This window comes from Anastrepha ludens, chromosome 6 (genome assembly GCF_028408465.1).
Source record: "Anastrepha ludens isolate Willacy chromosome 6, idAnaLude1.1, whole genome shotgun sequence".
Classification (NCBI taxonomy): domain Eukaryota; kingdom Metazoa; phylum Arthropoda; class Insecta; order Diptera; family Tephritidae; genus Anastrepha; species Anastrepha ludens.
In genome coordinates, this window is record NC_071502.1 from 52,469,393 (window position 1) to 52,483,839 (window position 14,447).

General features: G+C 34.5%; 1 protein-coding gene across 3 annotated transcripts in view; it reads right to left on the minus strand.

Annotated features, from left to right (window-relative positions):
- The window catches only part of LOC128866114 (lipopolysaccharide-induced tumor necrosis factor-alpha factor homolog), a 35,557-nt gene that overhangs the window by 1,269 nt on the left and 19,841 nt on the right, over window positions 1-14,447 (minus strand). Inside the window, exon 1 of one of the 3 annotated variants that reach the window (XM_054106615.1) lies at window positions 8,779-9,169. The exons of the other annotated variants lie outside the window; for them this stretch is intronic. Coding sequence (XP_053962590.1) covers window positions 8,779-9,038 — 260 coding nt within the window. The 5' untranslated portion in view covers window positions 9,039-9,169. Of the gene's footprint in view, window positions 1-8,778; window positions 9,170-14,447 lie in introns of those variants that run through there. 3 annotated transcript variants of the gene reach the window in all.

Below are 14,447 nucleotides of genomic sequence, written 5' to 3' on the forward strand. Positions count from 1 at the left end.
AAAACACCTTTCGAATTGGTTCCGTTCGGTACAGTTTATTACATTAAATAGTGTAGAAAAAGAGTAAAACTTTAATTTGCCCTAGAAATGCCATGAATGTATGAATACTGGTGCTATTTTAAGTAAGTTTAATTTTCAATTATCCTTGAAGACAGAAAACTTGGAACTTTTTATATTTTATTGAATTTTTCTTTAATATTAGTTTGTAGAAAAAGAAATCCATTATTTTTGCGTAAAATTCAAAACTTTATTTAAGATGTCTCGGGTTGTCCGGTTTGGGTCAAATATACACCGTTTTGTTGTATAATTGGTTACCAATTTTAAATGTAGCTTCATAATGCCTCTCTCATAGTAATCTGGGTCCATATTGGCGAAAAACTCTAGTAATGGATTTTCACAATCTTCTCTTGGTATCAAACTCTTATCACTCAGGAAGTTTTGTAATGGGTGTAATGAGAGAAAAAGGTTGATGGTTGGTGCCAGATTCGGACTGTTTGGTGGATGCGTTAAAACGTCTGTCGTAGCCGAATGAGTTGGTGCGTGACTACTATTCGGAATTCAGTGAGAACGCAGGTTCGAATCTCGGTGAGACACCAAAATGAAGAAAAAGATTTTTCTAATAGCGGTCGCCCCTCGGCAGGCAATGGCAAACTTCTCGCAGAACTTAGAGATATGTGCATCCATAAGGTGTGGAACGTAGAGAGAACAGGTCTGCAACGAGCTATTGGTGTATTTACACCTGAAGAAATACTCGAGAAAATGATGATAGACGTAGAAAAATGGAATGCCGTCGCGAATTTCGTGGAGGATATAATCCGAAAAAAGAAGCGTGAAATGGAAAGTTATGCTGAAGAGTATTGAGCATAGGTTTCTCAAAACAGGCGACCCTGGACGCAGGGTGAGTAAGTAAGTGTCCTTCTTAGGACGCCGTTTTGGCCCCCTACCTCGAAGCAATGCGGAAGCAGTCCCGGGGTGGAGGGAAAAATCCAAGAGAAGAGGAGGGATATTTTTAGTGGAATCACCACACACGTAGTAGCGACGGTTACTATATGGTGTGAAGGCTTTTCTAACCCAACCTCACCGCCAAAAAAAAAAACAAAAAAGGAATGTCAAACTTTAGGGTGTATTTCTTCCATGAAAGAGTTCCTCATAAAAAATATCTGCCGTTCAGAGTCGGCTTGAAACTGTAGGTCCCTCCATTTGTGGATCAACATCAAGACGCACACCACAAATAGGAGGAGGAGCTCGGCCAAACACCCTAAAAAGGGTGTACGCGCCAATTACACTGTGCGACAGTGATTTTATACTTTTATGGAGACCTAGCACAACTTATGGCTATAGAAAAACTAAACAAAATGGTATAGGAGAAATTTCCAATACACCCCCAAAATCTCATTTTATGGCCATAAAACCGTTTTTCAGTAGGTTGATGTGAAGAATCACTCCTAACTTCGCCAATTTCCATCCGATTTCGAATTTGTCTTTTTAGTTCGAAAGAACAAAAACAAGCCTTTTTGACAGAGTGTTGACAATTTTTCTGAAATGACAACTGACGAGACTGTAGACGGAAGTATTTGGAATTTTTTTAGTTTTTCTCTATTTTTTCAACTTTGACATAATTTTTACGATATTATCCGATATTGAGGATTTTTTTTAGTACACTACTGTTATAGTAAATTTAATTTTGCGTCGAATGAGCAATATTTGACTGTAATTGAATTAAAGAGTTGTGTGAGTTTTAAGATTTTATTATTTTTTCTTTCTAATTTGGTATGTAGGTATAACTTACGCTAAATGGGAATAAGGACGTCTTTTGATGCGTTATTATAGATACGTAATATTTATTGGAGTATATATGTATACATAAGAGTACACTGTACTGCATACAACAGAACTGGTTAGAACTTACGAAAATATCTGACATATTATATCACATTTTTTTTCAATAGAAATATGGAAAACCTCCCAAGTGTACCAAAGTTCACACTGTACATTGATTAACAAAAGAAGTTTGTTATTATAATTTAAAGTTTTATTGTTTGTTTCATTGAAATTCAAGAGATATAAATCAAAACGTTGCCAGAAAAGTCGAATTTCTCAATATTCTCCGATGATGTGGCATCATCAGCCTTATCATAAACCAGATGATTGTTATTTTTATAAATCGGACGTAAACGGTCATCATTATAAAGCTCGAAAGCACATAAAGTATGCTGATGTGGCAACTGTTAAGAACCCTGGACGATATGATTGACTCAACTGCAGGAACTGAAGGAAGTTCAACTCATTGCTGATGATGATCAAACTGATAACAATAAACTTGATGATGAAGAGTACTTTCCGTCTGGTTCTAAGTCTTCAGAACGACACATTGTATCAAATTCAGATTTTCAGGATCTTATTCGTGATTTACTTCTATCGGGAAGGCAATCTGAAACGCTCGCTTCTCGATTTAAACAATGGAATTTAGTTGATGACGACTTCAGATGAATGATGATGATCGAATTTCTTACAGAGAAGTATTCAAAACTGATGAAGGGAATGACAAATGTACCGTACCATACTAAACTCCAAAGGGCCGTTTCCAATGCATTTTTAAGTACCGTACCGTACCGTGCCATACCTTACAGTGCTGCACTGCACAATACTCCAATAAATATTATGTGTTTATAATGACACTTGTTATCATTTTCATGCTTCGATTCCTACATACCAAATTAGTAAAAAAAAAAAAAAAAAATCTTAAAACTCCCACAACTCTTTTAATTTTAATTCAATTACAGTCAAATATAGCTCATTCGACGCAAAATTAAATTTACTATAACAGTAGTGTACTAAAAAAATACTCAATATCGGATAATATCGTAAAAATTATGTCAAAGTTGAAAAAATAGAGAAAAAATAAAAAAATTCCAAATACGTCCGTCTACAGTCTCGTCAGTTGTCATTTCAGAAAAATTGTCAACACACTGTCAAAAAGGCTTGTTTTTGTTCTTTCGAACTAGAAAAACAAATTCGAAATCGGATGGAAATTGGCGAAGTTAGGAGTGATTCTTCACATCAACCTACTGAAAAACGGTTTTATGGCCATAAAATGAGATTTTGGGGGTGTATTGGAAATTTCTCCTATATCATTTTGTTTAGTTTTTCTATAGCCATAAGTTGTGCTAGGCCTCCATAAAAGTATGTTTAATTTTTTTTTTTTTGGTCACACAGTGTTATATATACATATATTCAAACTTCCTAACCAAGCTCCAGAAGTCATTATAGACGCATCTGACCGTGCGTTGTCCTGATGGAACACAACAGCTCTTCTGTTGGCCAATTATGGCCATTTTTAGTCAATCGCTGGCTTCAAACGGTCCAGTTGTTGACAATAGATATCTGAATTTAGTGTTTGACCATGCGGAAGTAATTCATAATAAATGATTTTTCCAAATACACAGTAGAACCTTCCTGGCCATTAGTCCTGGTTTGGCCACCGTTTAACCTGCTTCATCATGCTTTGACTACGATCGTGTTCGCAAAATATTGTCCAATTGACCCATTTCTCATCCCCAGTTACCATCCGTTTAAGAAATGGGTCGATTTCAATCCGTTTGGCCAAAGCTTCGCAGTTGGGAATTGGATCCATCATGTTTTTTGGTGTTAATTGGTGTGGCACCCAAACATTGAGCATCTTTTTGAATTTAGGTTTGCGCAAATGATTGACAACTGTTTTATAGTCGATTTGTAGCTCTTGGGCGATGCCACGATTACTAACTTGGCAGTCAATTGATTATTTATCGACATTTTCATTAACATGAAAAATCTCCGTTCAGGCATTAAGAGCCCTAGCATCCTACACATCTAATATCGTTCCCCATATCGTTGGATTGGAAATGCATTGTTTGCCAGGAAGATAATTATTTTGCATGAAAATGCCTGAAGAGAGTCGATGAAACCAAAATTGCACGTAATTAGCTGTTACAGTATCGGCACCATAAGCACCATTCACAATTTCAGTGGCTGGCTTGCATTTTCGTCTTTATCCAAGGAAATCTGTGAAATGCAACGAATTTTCTCTTTGTTGACTTCCATTGTTAATACCCTGTTACTCGCAACTGAATGGAACAAACAAAAAAAACAGCAAAATAATTTTTTTAGTCTGAGATGTCACACCGAAAATGACTACGAGCATAAACTTTAAATTGTTTGATCGATAACTTACGAGATATCGATCACTACAGCCATCTGCCCTGCAAATAATGGATTTATTTTTCCCCAAACTTATATTAACGATTCATATTTTATCAAAATTTCAAAGCCCTACAATAACGTGCAGTCTGTATCAGAAAAAAGGAACCGCGATTATTCATGAATTATAAAAGATATATATTTAAAAAAAATTTTACATGAAAAATGGACAAAACTACTAGTCCCAATTACTCAATAAGAAATGGAGTATAGTCTTCATTGTCGAGTATAGCCTGGCATCTTCTCGGCATGATTTGAATCAGCTTTTCTGCGTAGCTCATCGACAAAGAGGACCAGTTGCTTTAAATCGTGAACTGGCTTTCCGGTAAGATTCCGTATTCATATTTCCCCCACACATTTTCAATAGGGTTGGCCTCTGGTGACTGGGAGGGCCAGTCCACTACTGTAACGACATTTTCTTGTTTCTCAATGTGTTTTTGAGAGCAGTGGTTTTGATGATGTGACACGGTAGGATATGTTCGCCTCTTTCAGTTCTCGTTCGATGGTGTTGATACTCACATCTATTCCCTTTTTAGCAAGAATTGTGCGTGTTTGGCGTAGTCGTAAAGAAGGATCCCGCTTAAAGAGTTGGAGGATCGCGTTATTCTGCTTTTTTGTCGTCACTCGCTTCAAGCCGCGCTCGGGAAAGTCATCAACATTTTTCTACACTTTATACCGCTGATTCCACATCACAACAAACTTTTTTGATTTTTTAATCACTTTGCAGCGGCGTAAGATAATTTCGGCCCTTTCGAATGCGTGCATAAAAATACCGCCTCTAAACGCTTCGCGTACTTCTCACTCATTTTTGTTTGGTTGCGTTTACGGAGAAGTTTCGAACGACAATAACCGAGTGCGACTATTATGCAGCAAAAAGCAGAACGGAATATATCTTGAAGTTACAAGAAAAAAACGGTTCTTTTCTTCTGAAACAGACTGTACATATATTTAAGCAACTCAAAAAAATCAGATTATTCCGGTAACCGGTAATTTACTGTAGCAGACGCTTTAGTCAACTAATGAAGACTTTTTTCTAGGCTTTTATAGTCATAGAATCAGTTAGTAAAATGGAGCATAAAATAATGCCGTACTCCGTGTTTTGCTAGTTCGTGCGGGATGAGTAGTTCGCAACTAGTTATTAGTCTGTTCGCACCAATTTTTTGCTGCTGGGTAGGCAATTTTAGCGATTTAGAAACAATTCCTTGTACTAAGCTTTAAATTTCTAACCTTTTTGTTTTTTGTTATTTCAGGTCATATGTAACTTCATACACATATGGTACATTTGTATATTTATACAATATACTATACCTATGTATGTAGACATAACTATGTATGTATATTTTTATTACAAATACCAATGTTGTGCCAACTGTATAAATATAATCAGGCATACTTGTCTGATGCAAACATTTCAATGCGGTTAGAATTGTTTTTATGAGTCACTCAGCTGATAAAGATTGACTCATGTGATATGTAGTAAACACATAAATACATACCGATCACCAATATAAGGTAATTTAGGCCATGTGTATTAGGACCAATCATAGAAACTACATAGATATCTAGCACTGCAAGGGCCGAAGTACATACACTGGGTCACAGAAGTATTTTGCAAAGCTCCATGTAAGCATACATTTCAAATTTTTTATGTATTAAGAACAATTATTTACTTTTTGAATGTGTATTCTAATTGGCATTTCCTAAAGAAATTTGATAGTCAGTAAGCCCAAATATTGTGCCGGTATGTACATAATACAATAGTAACAAAAAACGTGCGTGACAATGCGATTGATTCTATGCTTACAGTTCACACCCAAGTATTCGATGAAACAGTGCGCAGAGTACTCAGGACTAACATCCACGGTCGGGCAGAACTTATGTACCAACGTACATACATATATGTATAATGTATCGAAAATGAATAAAAGGGTGATTTTTGTTCGCCCACACCTATAAAACAAAAATTGTTGTCTTTAGTGACAAAAGAAAGGAACAACATTTTTGAATCGGATGGTTATCGTATGGTATGGCGGAAGTCAAACGAAGAGCAGCGAATCAAAAACCTTAAATAAAAAAAATGTTAAGCACAACAGAGGTTGTACCATGGTAACCCCAAGCCACGGTATGGCAGCTCAGGGAGTCAAAAAAGTAGTTTTTAAAGATTGTACAATGATACGATGGTCACACATTTTTATTCGTCCATTTACGAGGAAATTTACATTTCGTTGCTGGAAAAATTTGTATATCAAGGAATGGGCTTTTATTTCAACAAGATAACGATCATAAACCTGTGGTATATGTGGCTTATGATGTTAAAATGTGGATACTTTTCAACAGAAAGCATTTGCAAATATCTCCTCAAAGTCCTGGCAGGAATGCTATAGAAACAGTATGGCTTTATCTCGACGACAAAGTGGAGAACACAAAATTTTATCAAAAAGTGACCTTAAGGCTGTTTTCCTCGGGAAATGGGGAAAAATATGTGCCTCCCAAATTTCGTGAAAATGTTGTTAGAATCCATGCCAAGACGTATAGATGTTGCCTCCAAAAATAATATATTAAGGGGGGAAACCAGTTTAGACTTATCAAAAAATCGACTTTTTTTTATTGCATAAATTGTTAGTATAACTACTCAAGAATATGTGGTAAAAATTTTAAAACGAAATTCGCATTATTCCGGATTCTATGAGCACTTAAGTGACTGCCCTTCGGTTCCGCACCGTAGCGCGCGTTAGTTACAACGACGTTTTTCTCGAAACTACTTTTTTTCAACTGGTGGCCACTCTAGGTCAAAAAGTTATCGACCAGTCGTTTTAAATTCTTTTCGGAGTATTCTTTATTTAATCCTTAGTCATATGAACCTAATTCTGGGAATATATTATCATTAAAAATATTTTTTTAAGTAAAACAGATGAAAAAATATGGTATGAAAAAATGACATTGTGTTCAAGCGCCTCAAAAACATGCAATTTTCAATATTATTTTATCAAAATTAGGTTCATATTCTTAGGAAACATGTTGTGAATAAAAAAAAAATTTGTTTTTCATTACAGAGAAAAATGACAACTTCAGTAATACCCACCAGCAAGATACTCGGATGGCGATCGTCCATGGACAACACGCTCTAACGCCACTATTTCCGGCGGAAATGGCTTGAAAGAATTTTAAAGTGTACTTAAAAATATGAGTAAAATACCCTCCAAGTTTAAATAATTTCTGATTATTCCTTCCTTGTTCAAAAATTCACGAAGAACACCAAAATTTCGGCCTCCTAAACCGGTTTCCCCCCCTTAAATATGTTGTAAATCTATTTATACGTCACTGCTAAAAGTAAGAATTATTTTTAATATTTGGTGAATAATTTATGTACTTATAGTGTTACCCCTTAATTTTAATAACTTAAAAACAAATGTATAAATAAAAAAATGAAAAAAAAAATTAAAAAACAATTGAAAATGCAAACTACTTAAGACAACTTCTACAAGGTGGCACAAAATTAATCATCCCATTTTGTTTTTGAATAACTTTTTTACTAAATAAAAACAAAATGATTTTGAGTGACGGAAATCTTTATTTTGACCTTTGCACGCTCCATTGCTAGTATAATCAGCTGTCTAGTTGACATTGTCAAATGTGATTGACATACGACGCTATTTGTAAAATAATAATAATAATAATAATTTGAATGCATCATATCTGTACTGGAGATAGAACCCATGATTTACAGGCAGTATGCTACGCACAAAAATACTGACGAAAGGTGACCACATCACAGGATAAAATTGAGTTATGTCCGTTGATTTCGTTTCTCACTAACAAAAAAAAAAATTGAGACTTAAGTAGACACGATCGTTTGAATATCCTTCATGATCATCTAATAAGTGTCAAAGGTCAGCACCAGATGCGTGCCCATAATGTTCACAACCCTTGAGGAGCAACAGCGCGTCGGGTATACGATAACTGTCGTACAAAAATATCACTTCAATATTTGGACTCTCTACCGTCCACTCTACTTGGCGTGCCCTCGTATGAAGAACTATACGAAATTTGGAACTCTTTATTTGGGCGTCTAAGTTGCGTGCATAAGGCATTATTAGAAAGACCTTGGAAATGTCATGCTTGAGAAATCTTTCAAAAAATCAGAGAACTTGCCATTCATCTAGGAGCGCGATGAGTTACCAAATTTTAATAATATTTGTATTTAATTTTTTTATATTTTTATTTATACAGCAAAACCATATAACTCAAAGCTACAAACTTTGTACAAAATTAAAAAAAAATTTTACGATTTCGAAAAAAAGCATCAAAAATACATACAGGCAGCTCTAGGCCATTTGTTGCCGGCGAACTTCATATGCACATTAGCAAAACTCAGCTGTTTGAGTTGATTTGATTAAGGTTAACTTGCTTGGCTCTCGCCAAACTTAACAGAGCTCTTAACTCCAGTTAGGCATTCGATGAAAATGGCGTACAAAAGTTATTCGTATCTAAACATTCGTCGATTTTTTATACCGTATAATGTTCACTCACACTTCAACCTACCATATTAAACAGAGTATCAGCGCCCAGACATGTGTTCGTGTAGTTACTTGATGCTTGACGGTGGTCAGTACTTGGGCGTGGCACGAGGGACAAACGATACGTGTCGGCTCACTGCTCACAGGCACCAACATTGGATGTGATGTTTGTATGATCACTGTCTCGGTATGTGATGGTATTGGTGGTGGTGGCGGTTGGTAGTGTTGTGCAGGCGTATAGCCGGGTTGTGTGTACGGTGGTGGATTCGTTTGAGGATTTGACATGGTGTATAACTTTTAGCACTTTTTTCGAATTTTCCGCAAGAAGAAAAAAAATGAATTCGTGTGTATTTAACCACAAATTTTCACTGTTTTTCGTACGTCCACGTTTTGTGTATGCCAACTACGAAGGGCAGTATTTAACTGAAGTAAATTCAAGGGTCTCTTCTAATATAATTTGGTACACCTTTGCATTATTATCTCATAAAAGGCATACAACAGTAGACAGTGACAGGTATGAGTGGCTACACTCGCACACTGAAAAAAAATTAGTATTATATCTATTCTTGTGATCGTAGTGTAACTGCATTGACATTACCATTCCCTAGCGAATTGCATTCAATCAATTGAAATCCACTAATTGAATGTTTTTTACCGTATACCGTTAAATGCGCTCACACAATTGCATAGCACCTGATAACTTAGAACTTGCGATAATCTTATCGCGTTTATTTTCTTTTCCTGTCAGTGGTTATAAAAAAATAGATATTACGTTTTATGCGCATTACTGAATTACATTACTGGGGGATTTTTTGGATTTAAACCAGATAGCAATTTCATATTCTTTGTAATTTTATTCGTAATAAATTACCCATTTATTCCATCGTTATTGCTTGCAGAGGTGTGAGTGATTAGTAATCATCTATTTTTGCCATGCTTGATTTTTTCTGGTCTAAAAGTTAGCAGCAAATCCGTCATTGCTTGACTAATAGCAAATTTAAAAATACAAATTATATTTTGCATTATGTAAAATGTGTTTCTGAACTCGGAATTTGATATTATATATATATACAATATATTAGGGCGGGTCGATTTAAAAATCGCTCATTGCTCTGTGAAAATCGAATTCTCGGGATCAAAATAAGAAACTTTGCCGAAGGAACCATACCTCTAAAACGAATTCTGATGTCCCCCAATTTGGGTCAAACGAAAAATCCCACTTTGACCCATTTAGAGTGCTGCAATCGAGTCCAAATGTATGACCGATCCCCACTAACTTTGGACGGCCGATCCACCCAGGCCAGTGGCACACCCCCTGGAACTCCCCTGGGGGGTTCCCCATACAATCATTTCAAAATATCACCATTTTTTGCCTTTACATGAGAAAAGAAACTAAAAAGTTCGAGCCAAATTGGGGGACATCAGAATTCGTTTAGAGATATGGTTCCTTCGGCAAAGTTTCTTATTTTGATCCCTAGAATATGATTTTCACAGAGCAATGGGCGATTTTTTTGCCTCCCCACAAATCGACCCGGCCTAATATATATATAATTGGCGCGTACACCCTTTTTGGGTGTTTGGCCGAGCTCCTCCTCCTATTTGTGGTGTGCGTCTTGATGTTGTTCCACAAATGGAGGGACCTACAGTTTCAAGCCGACTCCGAACGGCAGATATTTTTATGAGGAGCTTTTTTATGGCAGAAATACACTCGGAGGTTTGCCATTGCCTGCCGAGGGGCGACTGCTATTAGAAAAATGTTTTTATTAAATTTGGCGTTTCACTGAGATTCGATCCTACGTTCTCTCTGTGAATTCCGAATGGTAGTCACGCACCAACCCATTCGGCTACGGCGGCGAAATTTGATATTGGTTATTGAAAAATTATAAATATTCCGGCGACAAAATGGCATGATAAACAAATTTTTAACAATTTTGACTGCTTTTCTTTGTTAATGTTTTTAATAAAAGTAAAGCTCATTGTCTAACAAAAACCATATAAATACCAATTTCAAACTTTGTATAAAAATTAGAAACATTTAGCAAATTTATGTCAAAATTTTAAACTCAGAACCAAATTATAAAAAAAATGGTTGCGCAGTCTTATAGCCAATACAATTTTAGTTTTTATTATTGTATATATATTATATATATAAGAAAAGTAGAGGAGATCCACTACTTTACATTGGAATGGAGCACTAGTGTAAACACCTTCGGCTCAGTTTTTATTATACTTAGTTTGAAGTTGCTAAAATATCTCAATGATTTTTTATAATTATTTACCTTGGTGGTAATGCATATTTTCTCCATGTAAAAGAAAGTTCATTCATTTGTTATAAGGAAAAAATTATAATGAAAGGTTTTTAAATACAAACTTGTAGTTGAGAAGGTTTTGGTAGGAATAATATATTTTTAATATACATTTTTTTTTAAGAACCACAACGCGCGCCTAAATATATATATATATTTTTTCATGTTATTTGCTTTGCAGCGCTATCTTGCGATTTTTTAAATGAAAACCTCATTTTTTTGCATAAGATGTTGATCTCTCTGTTTTCTCTGTATGTATAAAAGACTTCTGGAAATGTTCTTTATGTGGAAGAAATTCTCAGCATAATATACAAAAAAAAAAAAAAGATTTACAAAATCGACCCGATTTTTAAGCGACTTTACATTTTGACTTTATTAAACATGAATTGAATGTGCTATAAAATAGGGGTGTGCGAATATTCGAAATTTCGAACTATTCGAAGCGAATCGAATCCTAGGATTCGATTCGATATTCGAGTCGAATATCGAATAGTTCGAAATATTCGAATGGTTTGAACTATTCGAATTATTCGAATGGTTAAAATAGTTCGAACTATTCGAATAATTCGAATAGTTTAAATAATTCAGATAATTCGAATATTTAACTGAGTGCATGCTTTTTTTTATTTTTTTAAACGATTTTTCTGAAGATTTCAGGTCTAAGAAAAGCAAAATTAACATGGCTTAAAGTTCACTGTTTAATCTTCGGTTAGGATATCATTATTTTTATAGAATTAGTAGTTTTAAATAACTTGATATAGGTTTTTAAATGATATCGATTCTTCTAATCGTACGTATCGATCGACACATGAAATGATTTCTATCTTAGATGAATGGTTAATCACTAATCTCTTATGCATATTACAATTCTCCACTACAGTATTGTTCTTAAACCTGTTTTCTAATTTTAATGAGTGTACATTCAAGTTTATACTTGGAAGCTACATATATCTGCTTAGGAAAGGAAAAAATAATACTAAAGTTCATGAATAAAATACCATTAATTTCATATCAAAAAAATGCCGAATGCAATTGGCTTTTCCAAACATATAGTATTATTTTACATGACAAGTGTATCTACAGCCACTATCAACGAACTATTTGGTGGTTGATGGCAACTATACTTGGAGTCCTAACTTTGTCCCGGACTCCAAGGACTAGAATTATCAAGTCTGTGAATAGTATTTTAATAGTGTTTTTGAAAACGAACATGAAACTGTTGCTGAACCTCCTGTAATCAAACCCACCAAGTTTTGGGACTTCATGAAACAGCGACGAGCTAATAGAGAAGAAACAGTAACCTTGCGCCTTGAGAAAGACATTGATCAAGAACTTATTCAATATTTGTATTCAGCAGATATTGATCCTTGGGATGATCCTATTCATTGGTGGAAAAAAGAATCAGTTAAATATCCTCTCTTATCAATGCTGGCTCGACGTTATTTGCTAATTCCATCTACGTCTGTTGAGAGTGAGAGGCTGTTTTCTACTGCTGGAGACATTGTGACTGAAAAGCGCAATTCATTATCACCTGATAATGTTGCTCGGTTGTTATTTTTAAATAAAAATATAACTCGTTATGTTTGATTGAATATTATATCGAAATTTTAAATAAAATAACGCTATTCTATTTAGGCACGCGAGCAATCGTATTCTTAGAAAGAAATTTTTAATTAGAAAAGTTTATTAGCTTATAATTATTTATATTGTTCAAAATGTTATTGATAAATGTTATATTCAACGATAATTAAATGATAGAAAATTTATTTTATTTTTATTATGTAGAATTACTATAATAGAATAACCTGTTTAGGATTTTATTTCTTCGGATAATTCAAATCGTTCGAATTATTCGAATATTTCAAACTATTCGGAAATTCCGAACTATTCGAATATTTCGAATTATTCGAGTATTTCGAACTATTCGAATATTTCGAATTATTCGAATATTTCGAACTATTCGATATTCGACTCGAATATCCTATCCTAGGATTCGATTCGATTCGAATCGAATGGGATTCGCACACCCCTACTATAAAACTGCATACTTAGAGTATTTTTGGAAATTCTGATTAAAGAATTTAAAAGTTTTATTTTAATTTTGTGAAATTTTTAAGAATTTTGTGCATTATTCAGAACTCTACTTTATAAGGCTTTTGTGATAAAATAATACATATATTTTCAAAAATTTATGGAGTGGAATTTGTTTCTTATTTTATTTAGAACGCGAATCTGCTAGGAACGATGCCGAAAAAAATAGTTTTCTCCAAATTGTTCCGCCCTAGTATACATACAAACATATATAGGGTTTTTCAGTAAGAGCGCTTCAGCTTTTGAACTTTTTTGAATAAAACACAAACGGTTTGACTTTTTTAACTAATTTTTTTTTTATTATCGAGTTTGAACATATACATTTAAGTATGAAATTCGATTTCTTTTGCATGACCACCGCGTGCACGTTTTACGAAGTCCAATCGTTGAACCCAATTTTCGACAACTCTTTTGCATAAATCGGCCGAAATTCCAGCAATTTCGCGTTCAATATTGGCTCTGAGCTCACAAATCGTCGCCGGCTTGTTACTGTAGACCAATGACTTCACATAACCCCAAAACGGGACGGCTTGTTAAATGGACCGTAAAATGGCCGTAATGCTCTTAAAGTAGCAGAAACAGAACGATTATTTTCATAAAAAATTTGCTCGATTTCCAATAGTTGCTCAAGTGTGTAGCGTTCCATGATGAAATGTATACTAATGAAGTTTACAAATGACAAGCGAAAAATAAAAAATATTGCGTCATTCGCCCTCCCGGAAAAAAGTTGAAGCGCACTTATTGAACAACCCTATATACATATACGCATATGTCAAAGATGTATGCATCAAAATTTGAATTAACGGTAAATAACAAATCGAAATACATATGAATATAATAAATAATAAAACTGCGGCAGTGTGGCTTCCACCTTTTCTTTAAGGCACCTTTCTGGTCTGGAATTTCGGAAAAATCGATTTTTTTTTATGTTATGATAGTTAATACTTTCAAAAATATACTTCCCATTTTTTATATTGAAATTCTTTGTAGTTTAGACATTACAGTCCTTTAAAACGAGACCGGTTTGAAGTACGATGCACAGTACGACGAAATTTTAACCGTGTTTTTCTCGAAACTATTTTTTCCGAGTTGGCGTTAGTAATTTCTCAAAAAGTACTGAACCGATTGATTTTTAGTATGGTATTGAGTACACTTGTGGCTCTCGCGCGTAACAAAGTCATAATTTTATAATCAATGTTTCTATTTTTTTTAAGAGCGAGAACGTGAAAAAATCCTTTTTTTTGTTTTTCCAATAAACAGATAAAATATCAAGGAAAACATTTTTTTTATAAATCTG